Raw genomic sequence first — 17,067 nt, forward strand, 5'->3', positions numbered from 1 at the left:
CTGGACTCCCCCAAAGGCTGCACCCTGGCCTAAATCAGCCCTTGCTAGCCTGCTCCCTGTGCCAGTGGGAGGGGCCTTTTGATGCTGATTTCCAGGGACTTTGCTGAGGCCTCCCAACACATTTTGCTTGTGACATACATAAATTATTTGAAGTTGGATCTAGCAAAGTAAACGGCATGGCATGGAATGATATTGTATTTCCTATTGTCATTGTGCATAGTGTATCAAATCGCCTGATTCTACAGGATGGATGTCTTGCAAATGCCTAAGACCATAGTGAAATTTGCCTTTGAAGAGCGCTCTGTTGAGGTGTGGATGCACCAGGAAGCTCAGGAGGAAAAGGGATATTTGACTAGCTAAAAGAGCAGCACTCGAATCCAGTTCAGCAACAGCAAACCCCATCTTCAAGGCAGGGATGTTCAGAGCTACTGCAAGTTTGGCTGGAGATTCCAGTCTGGGATTTTCCTGCAACTGTCTCAGATGAAAAGTGTGTGCTTGGCTAAGCATTTCCAGGCAATGAGTAGCAGAGTCACACGTGCAGCTCTCATCAGGTTTTTGAAGTGTCATCCTTCTGCAAAGCTGCCTTAAGCTTCTGATACGCACAGTCCATTCACTGTCGCATGTGCTTTTGTGGCACTCATAGCTTAGAAGTGGTACAAAAAGAAACAAGATTTTATCATTAGGGTTACTTTAATTTACAGAGCAAACCAAACTCCTTCAGGACGAATCTGTTTGTTCTTCAAAAGAAACTCTCTGAAGCCTGAGTCAGCAAAAGTCTTTGGTATGTGTTTCACGTTAAGCATGTGCTTAAGTTCCACTGACTGGACTTGGGGCCAGAATTTGTAAGTATTAGAATGTATATATGTTCAAGAAGGGTGAGAGTTAAAGGTTGCTTTGAGAAGTTTGGGCCAATCCTGATGTAATTGAAATCTGGAGTTTTGAAACATCTTCAGTGGTGCCAAAATTGGGCTGCTCAATTCAAAATTTCTATGTGGTGGGGAGATTAAAATCTCAGCTCTAATATTTGCATTCACCAGCTTTATTCCACATTGGCTGTGGCTTTCCCGGGAGCCAGTGTGTGTCAGCGTGAGCATTTGGGTGAAATCTGCTTTACCAAGCAAGTACTTTTTGCTTAGCGAGGCCACTCTGCACAGTCCATTCTCAGTGGGCATTGTGCACAGAACAGAAATGTGAGCATCCGGCAATCCCAGTGCCTGATTCACAAAGCATTAATTGGATCAATACCATCTTTCAATTGCATGCACTGCTATTTATAAGTTGCATGGATAAACAATACCATGTAATTGCATAGAGTTCCTACAGGGGCTAGTTCCATAATAAACGTCATACTTGTCCATGTAATAGCAGTCCTGGAACTTCCACTGTATATTAATGGCTGACATATCCCTCCGTCTGCCACATAAAGCCTTTTGAAGGAAGACTTCCATTGACTTCAACTGGCATTGGATCAGGCCGATAGCATCTTCCCAGAGTTAAACTCCATGGCAGTTCCCCAAGGTTTTTTCTATAGGAGGGCAAATCTGAGTCTTCCCCAACTCACCAGAGCTATGGGATGGCGATCGCAAACTAGAGGTACCCAAGAGAGAGAAATGTCACAATGCAGGGACCAAACCTGAACCTCAGATCTAAACACTGTCAGACTTTGGGGAGTTCCAGATCTGAGATCAACAGAATCCTTCTCTCTTCAATGGAACAAACCAGGACCTCAGATGGGAGGGGGAATGTGGGAAAAGTTTTGTTCTGAGCTCAACAGCTCAGGCTCCGCTCTAGTTCATTTATTCCCTAAAAAGGTGAATACAGTCTGAGCAGAAAACTCACAGGGCCACATCTTCAGCTGGCATAAAGCAACAGAGCACCATTCTCTTCAATGGAGTTACACCAGTTTACACCAGCCATGTCCCAGGCCATCAAGGTCCACATGTGGGTGGAAAGATGAAGGAGGAAATTCTGGTTATTGAGGGCCTGCTGCAAATACGGTATAGCTGAGGCTCACATTCTGGACCTCACAGTGTGACAAGTCAATGTACTGAGTGGCTTCTAAAGCTTGCTGCTGACTGAAGTGACATTGACAACAAACCAGTGCCTCCCTAAGTGCAGCTAGTTCTGTGGTGCAGTCTCTATGTTCCTCTGAACCTAGGAAACAGGCTTCCATAGCCCTTGTAAGGCACCCTAGGAGCCTCCAACCACGGGGCAAAATGGATTTGTAATGAATCACAACTGGCAATGCTGCCCCAGTTGGTGGCACCCAGGCCCCTGCCCAAGCTGAAAGTTGGCCTCATTTTGGGATCCCGGAGATGATAGAACCAGTTCCCATTCGACTGTGTCACTGGGTTACAATCAGCAGGAGAATGACAGTGGTTGCATAGAAAGCTTTTCCATGGATTTCAGTGTCTTGTATCAAGTTCTCCTAGCACTTTGGTTCCCCACCGAGACACACTGCTAAGAGCTGTTCCATCTTCCACGTGGTGGAGATTTTAATTAGGCACATGTCATGTAACATGGGTGCCCATCACTCTTTGCTTCTAGGCTTTCACAGCTAACAGGTGGCACTGCCTACTCCAGGGGGGCACACAGCTTGGAGCTTGCAGATGTGCCCTAACCGTAGGCCTTTGTTTCTAGTTGGGTATGAAGACTAAGGTGCAGAGCGGGATGCTGGCTCTGTCAATATCCAGAATACTCTGCCAGCTCAAAGCAGGGCTGATGTCTGAATCCTGGGCATAACTGCAAAAATTTAAGCCTTCCTGCGTATAGACTGCTCCAGCTGGGAGAGAATGATTGTGTGTGCATGTGTCACCAATTTCATCTCATCTGTTTTTTGATCTTGTTACAGAGTAACCCTCTGCTAACCTAGCCCTGACTAAGACTGCTAGAGAGGGTGGGCATGGGAGAGAAGGGGTTCTGGCTGTGTGGGAGGGGTGAGAGAGCGAGAAAGAAGTGTGTGCACATTTGCAGATAATGGCACCAGAAAACTCCACTGGGCTCTTGCTCTTGACTTAACAAACATCCAAGGGGAAAAAATGCTATAAAAGCCAAATAGCAACCCCCTCTCCCTGCGTGGCTCCGGTGTGTGTGTGTATGTATGTGTGTGTCACAGTGGAAAGTTTCTACACCTGCCAGTGTCTCAAGCACCTTGGTGAATGAGCTCAAGTTGGCACAGAGTCAGACAGCAACAAGTGCCAGGCTGGTTCCCACTGAGATGGCCCCGTTGCCAAAGTGCTGTCACCAGCGTCATTAGCATGGAGCATAAGAAAACCTAATGGGGCGAGTGCTGTTAATCCTCCTCCAATGACAGCACTCACCCCCTTCTTCTGCCCAAGATCAACACATCACATGGGGCCTGCTTTAATGACACCACCGGTCAAGCTGAGTTCATGGGAGAACTGGGGGCTGATATGAGCCTCGCTCCTTGCTCTCAGGCAGGCGCCTCCTGAACTGAAGCACTTGGATGGCTCTGAAGGGCTCCACTGATGTATTTATATATTTACGTATGTCTGCGCAGAGCCCATTCCCATGGTGGCAAGGATGAAAATGAACATAAAAGAGTCACCGGCAGAGACAACCAGTTTAAAGCATTGAGGAGAACCATCCTCCTTCTCCCAATTGCAGACTCGGCAGCACTTTGCAATGTTCACAAGTTAATGCTCCCAGCAGCCCCTGGAAGGCAGGTATGGCCTAGACCTGGTTAGACCTTCCCAGCACAATGTTCTTCTGCACAACTACACAATCAGAGAGGGGCTTTTCTAATGTAAAACAAGAAGGTAGAAGGGACAAATGGTCAGAGCACAGACCTGGGATTCACAAAAGCCCCAAGTTATAATCCCTGATTTGACACTCACTTCCTCTGTGACTGTGGGAAAGACACTTAACAGCTCTGTCCCTCACTTCTTTGCCTGCCTCTCAGGGCTCTGAGGATCACTGGATAGTGGACGTGATGGGCTTTGGATAGGGAAAGCACTACCTGTGTTCCAAGTGCTACTCTGCAGAGTGGCCACTGCTTTCTGAAATGGAGCCGCAGTGTGTTTATTTGACCAGGATTATCTGCTATAACGTGACACGGAGAGGTCACTCTGCTTGCGCAGTACCTGGAGCTCTTTGAGATGGGTGCCCCTTCGGGGGCTCCACTCCAGGTACACCCCATGCGGCTTTGATCAGAGTTTTGGTAGCAGTGCCTGTTCACCCTGTGTACTACACATCCTCACTCCCAGCAGCAAGGGTATATAGGGCTGCATGGACGAACCATCCTCAATTCCTTCTCATCTGCCAAATCCTGCAGAGCAAACTCTGAAGCAGAGGACGGGTAGTGGAGCTCCCACATCTCAAAGAACTCCAGTTACCGCATAGCATGAGTAACCCCTCCTCCTTCTTTGAGTAGCGTCCCTAAGGGAGCTCTGCTGCAGGTGACTTCCCAGCAGTATCCTCATCAGAAGGAGGGGGAACTGGTGTGGAGTCCAGTACTGAAGACGCGACTGCATTCCCAAGGGCAGCATCTGATCTAGAAGAATGAACCACCAAACAGGGTTTGGAAGAGGTACGTCTTGACAGTGCAGATCTCAGCATGGGGCCACATTTAAGTAATGCCACAGAGATAGATTGCAAGTTTGTGCAATGGGCTGGCACCTTAGGGCAAGGTTGTGTATTGGCAGATTCATAACAAGAAATAACACGTCCAGAAATCCCCATGGAAAGTCTCTGGGTGAAGATTTTGGACCTGTCAGCAATTGAGATGAACAGCTTGGGAGACTTTTTAAAAGACTTGGTTCTGTTTGATTGGGTTTCAGGGAAAACAATGGAAGATGGATGACTTGGCTGATGTAAAATTCAGAGGACATTTTCAGTAGATACTTAGATATGGACAAACTGTTAGGTATGGAAAAACACCTTCAGCAGTAACTAGAATTCTTTGAGACATCTGTCCCTGTGGATTCTCCACGAGCTACCCCTCTGGTTTGGAGTTCCCTCTGCAGGACTTTGCACATGAGGCAATTTGACTGCGCAGCCCTATATATCCTCAGTATGGAGCATGAAGAGGTGCAGGTGCATGCATGGGTCCAACGGGCACTGCTACCAAAAATCTGTGATCAAAGGAGCATGGGGCACATACACACCTGAGGTGGAGCACCCAGAAGGGACTCTACTCAAAGAAGAACTCAGAGATTAATAATCCTACTCCTTCTTCAGGCTGGAAAACTGGGACCAGTTTTAACCTGCTGAAAGTTGTCCGCAAAGGAAAAAGAAAACGGGCATATGCCTTTTTTTAATTTTCATCAGCAGATTATCTTTAAAATACCATCAGTGTCTCTGGGACGGCTTCTTGGCTGACTACAGTAGAGCTCTATCTATTTACATCAGCTGAGGATCTGAGCTAACCCTTCACCTTGGAACACGACTGTGATGTTTGGTGGTAAAGGGCTTGCACTGCGATGTACTGCTCATCTTCTTGTGTGAGGTACTGTTGGCTTTGCCCAACAAAGCTATTCAAAAGATCACTTAAACAGAGATGGAAGCAGCTAGCCCTCAGAACGGCAGCATGTATAACCATTAAGGCACCAATCCTGTAATGTGGAGTGATGCCTGTGTCCGCATGGAGTCCAATGGGCCATTACAGAATCTGGGCCTAAACTAGGGGAAAACAGAGAGGGGAAGAGAGAGGCACTGTCAACCCAGAAATCATATTATCCTTATCCTGTTACTAATTACACCTTTGATCACTGCAAACAAATAATTTTAACATCTATCTTACTGTTCACCCTTTAAGTTCTGTTTTCCTGTTGCTGTCACTCAGCTTGGGCCTTAGAACTAGATGAATCAGTTTCACTGGAAGTTTACAGTTGTTTTCCTTCTCTGATCCTCCATCCCTACCACAATGCTCTGGTGTGTGGATTTCCAATGGTTCAGACGATGGTTTAATTCCCATGCCAAAACACCTTCCACTGAATTACAAAACAAAACCCCAAAAATTTCTATTCATATTTTGGTCCTACAGACACACACACACACACACACACACACATAATGTAGGCCTCATCTAAGTTGACAGTGTCCTTTTAAACAGTCTGCAGGCTGTGGGAAGTCCAGAGTTTAAATTCAGATCCTCATCCCAGTAACATAAGCTATGAAAATGTGCACTATGCATCAGGCCACAAGAAGGAAAAATGTGATACATTCTCAGCAACACAGCCATCTTTACTACGGACCACAGGAGTTCAAAAAAACAACCTTAGTTAACAAGAGACCTAGTCGCTAACAAAACATCATGCTATCGGACATACAAGAGAGGCCAATCACAATCACCAGAACAAAATGGTAACCAAAAGAAAGAAAACCTAACAGCAGTGCTAAATGCATTGTGGGAAATGCTCTGTAGCAAACCTATATTGGCAACATCAGTGAGTGTCAATATGTGTGCGTGCACACGTGTGTGGGATTTCCTTTTGCCTTTAAAAGAAGTAAAAAGGATGTCCGGCTTTCACACAGCTCCAGTGTTTCTTACACTTTTTTTTTTTAAAGGGGAAAAAATCATTTTGTTCCTAGAACTGTGTGCAATAACATGTTTCTCAAGGTATAGAAACAAGGACAGGTAACAAAACAATCTTCTCTGCAACATCTTTGCAAGCTGCCTCCTTCCCCCATCCACCCTCGCCACGCTGCCTGGAAACCTCTGGCTTCTCCTTCAGGAAATCCCAAATTTAGATTGTAGGAGGGAGGGGGAGAATTATGTATTGTTGCTGCTGTTTCTTTGTGATTTTTTTCGACTCACTCCTCCTCCCTCCCCACAAAATATTGAATTTCAAAAATCCTATTTCAGCTACTGCTCCCCTCAAGACTGTGAGGTCTCCCGTGCTCCACTCTCATCTCTTGCAGTCATAAAAACCAAGTCTTGATGTGTCTTTGGTTAAAAAAACAAACAAACACAAACAAGTAATACACAGCCTAGTGTGATCCTATTCCACCCTGGGGATGTCTGATGAGAGGGTGTCTGAGTAGGAAGGAAGCATTGGAGACGAGCTGTTTGCTCAGTGGAAGTTGAGGTTCCTCTAGTTTACCCTGTCCACTCCCCTCCTCTCATACTGTGGTTGCTGGCCCATACTGGAACAAAAGAGGGGATGTCTCTTTGATTCGGACATAGAACCGCCCCTCAGGCCAGGCGTTGTGGAGAGAGAGGGGTAAGAAGTCGTCGGGCAGCCACTGCTCGGTGTTGTCTGACACGAACACTAGTCCAAAGTGATCCAGCTGATCCTCGCTGTAGCAGAAGGCATCCACGTTGCCCAGCACATTCCGGGAGACCTCGTTCATCTCCAGCACCACCAGCTTCACCACCTCTTCTGCTGACATCTTGGTGGTGATATGCAGCTGTGGAAAGATGGGGCAGAGAGACAGATAGTCAGCGGGGAATAAGAGAACCAGGAGGTGTCACAAGCCCGCAGGCATGAACCAGTGCATCCTGGGCAGATCCTTTGCAAATGAGAGGACCTAGGGACCTAGCCCCAATCCTGCAAATGCTTAGACGCAATGTGAAGCATGTGCAGGATCAGGGCCCTAGCTGGGGGCTAATTCTGTCCTTTCTCGTCCTTATGATGGGGACTGCCCTCTGAATTTTAAATCACTGACAAGCAGCTAACCTCCTCTCAGCTTGGGGTGGTCAACTACTGTGGGAATGTCTACATTGCCAGCTGGTGGTGTCATGGCCAGCTCGAGAAGACATGCCCATTCTAGCTCTGATCCAGCTAGTGCGCTAAGCACTGAGGGTAGCCATGGTGGCGAGAGCAGTGGGAGGGGCTAGCCACCTCCAGTATGTGCTTCCTGTCTTGCATGGTGATGGACTTGGGGCAGCCACTTTGGGGGTGACCCTGTAGTGTTAGCACACCAGCTGGATCAGAGTTAGCATGAGTGCGTCACCTCGTGCTGGACATGACCTCTCCAGCTCCAACTGCAGACGTACCCTGTCAGAGGCACAGCCGGTCCTGAAGGTTTGAAGCAGGCAGCTATTCCCATCACCACAGAGGGCCAAGCTCCCGTTTCCTTTGGCATACTCATGAGAGCTATGCGCAACACCCTGCGGTGCGGTGTGTTGCAGCTCCTCAGACAGCCACTGGGGCTAAGCCAAAGTGCAGCAGCTGAGCACCCAGCCCTGTGTTTTTAGCCTGGCATCCTTGGGGACAGCAGAAAATGCTTTAAAGCCAGCACACCCTGCTTTTCACCACCAAAAGCCATACCAGGTAATTGAGCAGACCCCCAGGGGCCGGCTCAGTTTGCACAAAAAGTGATGGTAATTTTTAAAATGAAAAATAAACTCAAAGAGTCACATTATCCTCTGCTTGTAACGTCCCTACTAGATAAATAGAGAGGATTCATTATCTGCACTCTCTTGAGGGCCAGAAAAACCTGCAGACATCAGTGCTGTCCTTCTCTGCAGTTACAAGAGCAGGAGTGGCAGAGCAGAGCCTGCTCTGTCAGACCCAGAAGAGTGAAAGAGAGACTTTCACAGGGAAAGAGGCTCCATGGGGGGAGGGACAGCTCAGTGGTCTGAGCATTGGGCTGCTAAACCCAGGGTTGTAAGTTCAATCCTTGAGGGGGCCATTTAGGGAACTAGGATAAAAATCTGTCTCAGGATTGGTCCTGCTTTGAGCAGGGGGTTGGACTAGATGACCTCTTGAGGTCCCTTCCAACCCTAATCTTCTATGATTCTATGCCTTAAAGGGAGACAGGCCAGTGCGAGGGACAGAACACAGCCCTTCCCCGCTCAGACTTGGATGAGACTGAGGCTGGAGAAATGGAGTAAGCCTGTGCATGGGAGGGCAGAGGGGTACGGCAGGCTGAAGTCAGTTGATAGAGAAAGCCAGAAAGGGTCATTCAGAGTGGGATTCAAAGATGGGGAGGAAACTATCCTTACAGTGAAAGGAGAATGGTCCCACTTCCATGAGCAAGAACAGACTAGTTGCCAACTTCTTCAAAGCAAGAGAGGAGAAGACCCTTCTCCCCACACAGGGCCCCCCGGCTGATAGCACAGCTACTCGGCCCTGGGGGCTGAGGGAAGGGAGGGGCTAGCTACACAGGATCAACTGGATGACGGGATGGTGACCCAGGATAAAGAGTGAGAACGCTGGGGGAGGATGATGATGATATAGGATAAAGAGCAGGAATGCTGGGGGGGACAATGACCCAGGATAAGCCATGGGATCACTGCAAGGGATGTTGACCCAGGATACACTGTTGGAATGGTGACCCAAGAGAACATATTGCATTGCATCTAACTGTTGAATGAAACAACTCTCTAGCAGCTCAGAAAGGAGGGTGTGGACTATGCAGCAGTGAAGCATTAGAGGAGGAAGGGAGGGAAGATGCATGCCCCTACCGAAATGAGCTCCCTGGACACTGGGTTTCTGCACCAGCCAGCATCTCCACCAACCCCAGCTTCTGGCAAAGCCGCACACATTGGGAACGGCACAGGCCTGTCTACCTGGCCTTTGCTCCTTAACTCTCCTGCCATCTCTAGCACCAAATCAGCCACACTGGCACAGTAAAGGTGGGGTACTGCTGCCGACACAGTGGGTGCCAGCGCCTGTCATCTTGGCCTGCTGGGACGTCAGTGGCCATGCTGCACTGTGGAGCAGCGCTGATGGCAGCAGCAATAGCAGAAAATATTAAGGAGAAAAGCCTCAGTGGGAAGGTTGGACAGAGGCAGTATTCTCAGGCCTAGGGGCAAAGAGCCCCCTCATCAAGTGCTCCCCCCAAGCTCTATTTACATCGCCAAAGCTGGGCTTTATTGTTGCTGTTTAGAGTAGACCTTCCAGCTGCCCTGGGGGTACGGTGATACCTTAACGCTGGTCTCATTGGACAGTCCTGTTTCGTATTGAGGACAGACCCGTAGGGTGGCTGAGCCTGGCTTCTTCCCCCGGTTTGCTATGTGTCCCAGCTCCGGTGGCTCCTGGAAGGTGCGAGTCCATTCTGCTGAGCGTGTCCGGAAGACAGGCTCAGAGCTTTCAACAGCTTGGCTGTGCTCGGGGCTGAAAGCTGAGCCAGTGTCCAGCCTGAGCAAGCTGCACTGGCCCGTCGTCCTGGTTTCTGTTGGGGAGCTATCGACAGAGCCAGGACATGACTTCCTGGTCACCTGGAAGAGGGGTTTGGGGAAATCCAAGCTGCTAGTGCGGACGCAGTAGGCCTGACGCTTCTCCGTGATGCGGAGGAGCTCAATCTGCCGGCTGGGGAGGACAAAGTCGCTGTCATACAGCTCTGGGGGTGGCCGGGGTTCCTCTGGGAGCAGCGGTGGGGCTTTGAGTTCATGGCTCTGCAGGACGTCAGGGGCACTGTCCCTCAAGGTTCGGGCAATTTTTCTGCCACAGCACTCAGGCCCCGAGGAGTAAACCAGGTCCAGCTCCTTGGGGCTTTGGGCCCTGCTGGAATCATAGTCGCTGTCTGTAGCCAGGAACACCTCTGACGAGCCCTCCTCATCCGAGATCCCATGGGAATCTGCTGGGAGTGAAAAGGAAGAGGAGGGTCACCATTTCTCTGAGTCAATGCAAAAGGCCAGTGAAGTTGTCTGATCATGATTTGGAGTTCAGGCAGCAAAAGCCAGAAGGCATCACCCCCCCTACTGTGGGCTGAGATATTTGTGCCTCTACCTTGGGTAAGTAGATTCAGTCAATGTCTGGCTGCAAGGGTCACAAGTGAGCAAATTTATGAGTCTGAAGGCAAGAAATAGCTTTATCCTCTGGGCTTCTGATTTCCAGCTTTTATTGACATTTACTAGTGAAAGCCTGTGTCCAGAATTAAAATCCGAGCCACTAAATATCAGTTTGAACAACCAGAACACTGAACATTTGCCAGGTGGCTTCAGTACTCCATGCTCCCCACTGTTAGCATTGTTCCAACTCCTGGTCCATTCCCCCTACACTGCACAGCTGGAGATGGATCTGTTCACTCAGCATGAGAGCTGCAGAAAAATGATGCTTCCTGAGTGAACATTCCACCCTCCTCCTTGACTTCTAACAAATGACCCTCAGACCACGACACCACTGTGTCTGAGTTCTCAAGGCCCATCTTTGATTCCTCCTTCCCAGTGCTGCTCGTTCATTCACAGGGTCAGTGCCTACTTAACACGGAGCTCACGGTACTCATTCAGCTATGTAAATGCCACCCTGGCTTTGCAGCTGTCTGCTGCCTCTTGCTTTTCAGAGCCCTATGCACGGAGTCAGAGAAATATGCCAAGCCAGCAGAGTAATCTGGATTCTAGCCTTCTCCCTGATTCATTAACTCAACTGTTGGCTAGGTTCTGATTCCAGGCAGCCAATTGCTATGTGGGTCCCCAGCACAGCTCCTCGAACCTTTATCACTGGTGATGGTACTGGAGACAGGATGCACCTAGATTTATTTTCAAGATTCCAGGTGGAGTCTGCAGTGCTGTTACTTAGAGGCACCTGTTATGACTTGTGAGCTGAGCCAACTGGGTATGAAAGCTATAGAAATTGTACTTAGATGATCAGCTGCTTGGGGCAGAGCCTGTCATTTTTGTGTGTGTGCCTAGCACAATGGAGCGCAGATCCATGAATGAGCCTTCTAGGAACCATAATAATAATAAAGGATAATAAAGCATATAGAGCATATGTGGAATAATTAGATACCATCATTACAGAGTCATTTTTCTATTCAAAGCCTTAATGCAAGCATCAGATGGGATCTGGGTAGCAAAACCTTCCACTCTAACCTGACAGGTTTCTATGAAGGATCTGAGAATGCCAGACCCATTAGACTTTGAAAGCTCACCAGTCAGATTTCACTCACAGAATATTTACAAGCAGCTGCAACACTCCCAGTTGTATGATACACATGAACTCACTAGGCAACACCTGGCTAGGTGCTTCAGAACGCGCCAGGATCCCTTACCAGAGTTGAGCTTGCGACTGGTTTCTGGAGATGGAGTGGGGGAGGGGAGGTAGTCCAGATGCGATGACGTGGACTGTGTTTTCTCCTTCATTGCACCGCTGGATTCATTGAGGAACCAGGTGAGAGGCACGCCACAAGATGGCTGCTTATATCGGGCATGCTGCAAGGCATCCATCATCCAGCGCATCTCACGCCAGATCTCCTCCATTTGCTGCCACGGTAAAAGATAAAGAACCCACTTAAAAAAAATAACAGGTCTCTCCCTGGCCCCAAGCAACCACAGGCAAGGTCACACATCCCTGAGTGCACAGGGGCATGATATTGGGATAATGGTGCCAGGAACATCCTCGAGGGGAGTCATTTCGCAGAGGATGTCACTGCTGTTTCATGAGCCCCAGAATCCCTTGGATATAACAGCACGTAGCAATTCTGTAAGGTATTTCATCTGCTGATCTGAAAGCATTTTGTAAAGGTTGGGTGAGAATCTATCTATGCATCTCAGGTACCGAGCTGGCCCCCATCCCAGCATCTGAGAGCCTCACAATCTTTAGTGTATTTACCCTCACAATGCCCCAGGGGGAGGGAAGGGCTGTTATCCTGGTTGTACAGAGGGGAACCGAGACACAGAACAGCTAAATGACCTGCCTGTGGTCACACAGGATATCTGTGGCAGACCAGGGAATTGAACCCAGATCTTCCATGTCAGTACCCTGACCACTGGACCATCCTTCCTCTCCCCTTTTGAAAGAGGAAACTGCAGCACAGAATGGTGATGGTCTCGGGAACCAGGTCAGCAAAAGAGCCAGAACAGAACTCAGCTCTCTTAGCTCCCAGCATGGTGCCCTAAGCACAGCAACATGCTACCACACTCACCTAGTGGCCTCTGCACAGCCTGCCCCATTTGCAAGAGCTCCTTGCTGTGGCGATGGAAACTCTGGAAGCAAAGGCAAGGCGTGCTCTTTGCATTTGCACACCCAGAATGTACTTCCAAAGGCAGTCCCAGCAGGGCAGGTTTCAGGCTTGCCATTAGCATTGTTAATGGGAGCACTGCATCAGAACAGGGTGGCTTGACAGAGCGCCTGCTGCTGCCACTTCCCCTGCAGACCATCACTGCTAGGTCAGAGAAGCACTGTAAAGGTACTTCAGTGCAGGACAGCAGAGCTGATAACTACAATGGAAATGGCCCAGAGCCTCAAAGGTTTTAGACTCCCAATGCCCATTGATTCCAATGGGAGTTAGGAGCCTAAATACCTTTGAGGTTCTGGGCCTGTGAGCTGTAGATGATGCACAGCTGGCAGAGGGAGACCCATGCCAGATCATGCCAACCTAAAGTGGGTAATCTTATGATGGACATGGGAGGTTCTGGACAACCCATACAGAGTGCACAGAATGCTGGCATGGCAGCCCAGCCCTGAGCAGGTCCCACTCACTACGCCCCTCTTCTGTCACATACCTGTATGTAGTCCTGAACCTGCTGGTGTCTCTGCTTAGCTGTGGAGAGCTCAGCATCTGAGAAGGCTTCCCTGAGGCTCTGCTGGGAAAGGAGAGACTCCAGCTCCAGGAGCGCAGACACCTGGCAATACTGGCTGATGAACTCTCGGTCATACGTGAAGAAGTGAACTGGAAAAGCAAACGTCGAGAGGGGAAGGTCAGGCGATGGCGGGAGGGCCACTGCGAAGTGGGAACGGCTGATGCTGTGTGAACAGACTGAACCCGGCAGAGATGCATCAAGGACTCTGAAGACAGGACTGTACACACGTGAAGGCTGAATTCTGCTCAAACTACGTGAGAGGAGGGTGTTCTCCATTACTGAGGGGGAAACCCACAGTTGGGGAAAGCAGGACTGAATGAGTATGGACAAAGGCCCATCTTTTGTTATCACTGCTAACTCTGCAAGAGCTTCCATGCTGCAGCGCTAGCCCAGGTCCCAGTACTGGATTTAGCACTATCTCAGGGAAGTGACATCCTCTATGGAGATGGCTGGAATGGGATGGAGAGACTGGCCCTCCTCACAGGTGTATCTGAGCTGTAATGAGGGGCAGCCATTGTTCTCTCCCCCTGGTGGCTGCCCAGAGGAATGCAGAGAGTCAGGGCCGGTTCCAGGCACCAGCTTATCAAGCAGGTGCTTGGGGCGGCAACTCTGGAGTGGGGCAGCACTTTCAGGTATTTGGAGGCAATTCAGCGGAAGGTCCCTCACTTCTGCTCAGAGCGAAAGGCCTCCTGCTGAACTGCCACAGATCGCGATCATGATTGCGATCGCGGCTTTTTTTTTTTTGGCTGCTTGGGGCGGCAAAACCCCTGGAGTCGGCCCTGCAGAAAGTGCATGACGGGGCTGAGCTGGGATAGCACAGAGATGCAGTGAATGGTAGGTGCAGCAGCTACCATCACTATTCTGCTAGCATCTATCACGCTGCTCTCTGAAGAGCTAGGGGGTGAACAAGCTAGTGTGGTTAGCAGTACAGGCAGCTGGAAAGACCTCAGTCAGCAACATCAAAATCAAAAGCAAATAGCTCATTCTTGTAAGCCCTGAGTGGACCCAGCAGACTGAGCCATTTCAGTCTGCCCTCTTCAGCAAGCTGTGTGGCAAAAGCAGGCTTTGTACCTACAGCAGCTACCCCAACGCCTTGCTTCTCTGGAGCCACAGTCTTGCTTTCTCCCCTGGAGCCCCTGGCTCCTGCAGACACTACAGGACAATCCCACTTAACAAGGACAGCAGGAGACTTTCCCCTTCCACCACACAGGAGAGAACAAGGTGGATCACCGCGACATAGGAGATACCCACCTCTCTATGGGGACCGGGTCAGCACTCCTGTTACCAAGGACAGGCAAGACAACCACAAAACCCGCAACAGTGTGAGTTCCCACCCACTCCCTGGCACCTGAGAAGCTTTGAGAACCCCTCCTGCACATCCTCCTTCCCTGCGGGACCTGCATTCCACCAGACTCTAAAAGCCCCTCTTCCAGGAACTCTAAAAGCCCTCCCTAATGTGGGATCGCTCCTGCCCTGACTGTGGTGGTGCTCAGCAGTGAGGTGACTCTAAACCACTGGAAGACTCCTCCACGCTGGCTTTGTTAGGGCAGGGGAATGTGCCCCTAAGCAGGGGGAAGGCACTGCCTTTCACTGCAGGGCCCAAAGGGTTGCGAAGGGTCTCGTGGGGAAGGAAGGCAGGAGAAGGGCAAGAGGGAGGTGTTCTGGAGCAGTACCATGCAGGTCACAGTCAGATCCAAGATTAGAGGACACAAGAAGCAGGGATGTTCTCACCTAGCTCAAAGATCTGGAGAGGCAATGTGAGGAAGCCAGAGCGAGGGGTGTAGGGGCTGTTCTGGCCCGGGGCAGTGCAGACGTCATCAGATGGAGGAAGCAGCAGGAGAAAGGAGACTTGTCCCCCGAAGTCTAGCACCTCCTGACTGTACAGACGGAAATCTTTAGCCTGCAGCATTCAAAGAAAAAAGGAGGAACAATGCATTATTTCTGCCAGTGTAACCAGAGCAGCTCAAAGTCATCGCCCCTCTTCGTCTTAGGCAGGAATGTCCCAAAGCATGGCTGACGGCAGAGCGCTCCCTTGCACACCGAGCATGCTTTCAGCATCACCACTTCCCATATGACAAAGGCTCCCAGTGGAGGTCCGCACTGACAGGGAGATAATTAGCATCCATCATTTACTCTTCAGGTGCCAGGCTCCATTGCTTTGTTATGCTGTATTACCATCCCAAATCCTCTTTGTTCTGGGATAGCTTGGACACCTCACCTCCTCTGATAGCCTTTGTGTTGCTGATACAAGTTGACTTCCTTAAAGCAAAATCCAAGAGAGAGAGAGAGAGAGACCCTCCACCCACCCCTGCAGTGACCTCAGCCCCAATCCAGCACGCACCTAATGTTAAGCATTAAGAATGCTCACCCACCTATGGACCTTGCTGTATCAAGACCCTGGGTTGGAAATTGAATGGGGGAAAAGAGATCAATTCTCAGTATGCCCCAGTGAGTCCAGCTTCCACCCGTCACTGCGGTGAGCTGAAACAATTCGCCTCAGGCAGAGCCAGGTGCTACTGCCAATCAAAACACAACTGTTTTGTTTTAGATCCAAGGGCAGTTACTTAGGAGGTACCAAACTTGGAGAGTGGCTCCCAGCTCTGTCTCTGGGGCAGGGACAGAGACAATTCAGTTTGTGGGGCAAGGAATACAAAGAACACTTTAACCACAAAGGGACCAATCCCGCCTCCAGAGGCTGAGGTGGCTGGTTTGCCATGGCACAAGCCAGCCGGCTGTGCAGACTACACCTCCCGCCATTCCACCCACACCCCTCAGCTCCCACTTCTACCAGTACCTCTCGCAGTGGGATGTTGACCAGGTTCACCAGCTCCTTAATGGCCCCTTGGAGCTCCTGATACAAGAGGTTCTGGGAAGTCTCAGACTCTGGCTCAGTGGGACTTGGTTCCTCCAAATTGGCCAGGTTCTGTAGCCACTCCCATTCCTCCCTGGAGAAGGAGAGACAATCACAGAGAGAAACCAGAGACTTGCCATCGTTCAGGGCTGCCCACAGCCACATGTCAGTGAGCATGCATTAGCAGGTATGTACTGTGAGCCATGACATTCATCCCTGAAATGCAGCTTGAGCTTCACCTTCCTTTGGGGAGGCATCTGAACAGTAGCCAGCAGCTCCTCACAACAGTCTCCTAGCTGGCGGAAGAGCAAGAGGGAAGAGCACAGGGCCCTGGTTTAAATCTCGGCTACAGGGGATAGCACTAGGTCATGGTTCAATTATAGCTTACAGAGCAGCTGGTGCCTTGGATGTCCCAGGCAGCAATGGATTGGGTTTGGAGCAGAATGTAAAGCTAACGGCAGGGATGATAGTGTGGGAGAGGCAGGTAGTAAAGGTGGGATTTTGGGGTCTTGATTTCAGAAATGATCTTGGTTGGCCAATCTAAGCCACTTAGGACTTCAGCTGCTCTGCATGCCCACCTGGAGATGTTGGGATTGGTCCGTATTTTCACATGGCAAAGGATGTTGGGTAACTGTTCAGGCACCAGCACTCGGATCTGGTCCACTGCGCTGCAGAGCTTCAGATAGGCCAGGTAGAGGCCTGGGGCAAGGGCTTGGCTACTTCTCTGGTGGTAAGCCAGCTTGTCCTGAGGAAGAAGAAGAGGTCAACATAAAGCATTCCACAT

At 49.9% G+C, this 17,067-nt stretch overlaps 1 protein-coding gene across 11 annotated transcripts in view; it reads right to left on the reverse strand.

Annotated features, from left to right (window-relative positions):
- Nucleotides 1-6,190: 6,190 nt before the first annotated feature.
- LOC115642174 (ankyrin repeat and fibronectin type-III domain-containing protein 1-like) overlaps nt 6,191-17,067 on the reverse strand; it is a 594,195-nt gene continuing 583,318 nt past the window's right edge. For 9 of the 11 annotated variants that reach the window (XM_030545633.1, XM_030545629.1, XM_030545634.1 and 6 more), the window contains 7 exons: nt 16,862-17,028; nt 16,227-16,377; nt 15,164-15,332; nt 13,355-13,521; nt 11,902-12,112; nt 9,836-10,491; nt 6,191-7,371 (listed from right to left, as the gene is read on the reverse strand). In XM_030545633.1, coding sequence (XP_030401493.1) covers nt 7,084-7,371; nt 9,836-10,491; nt 11,902-12,112; nt 13,355-13,521; nt 15,164-15,332; nt 16,227-16,377; nt 16,862-17,028 — 1,809 coding nt within the window. In that variant the 3' untranslated portion in view covers nt 6,191-7,083. The remainder of the gene's footprint in view (nt 7,372-9,835; nt 10,492-11,901; nt 12,113-13,354; nt 13,522-15,163; nt 15,333-16,226; nt 16,378-16,861; nt 17,029-17,067) is intronic. The other 2 variants (XM_030545632.1, XM_030545630.1) reach the window with 1 other exon arrangement.

Source organism: Gopherus evgoodei, unplaced genomic scaffold (assembly GCF_007399415.2).
Source record: "Gopherus evgoodei ecotype Sinaloan lineage unplaced genomic scaffold, rGopEvg1_v1.p scaffold_38_arrow_ctg1, whole genome shotgun sequence".
Classification (NCBI taxonomy): Eukaryota; Metazoa; Chordata; order Testudines; family Testudinidae; genus Gopherus; species Gopherus evgoodei.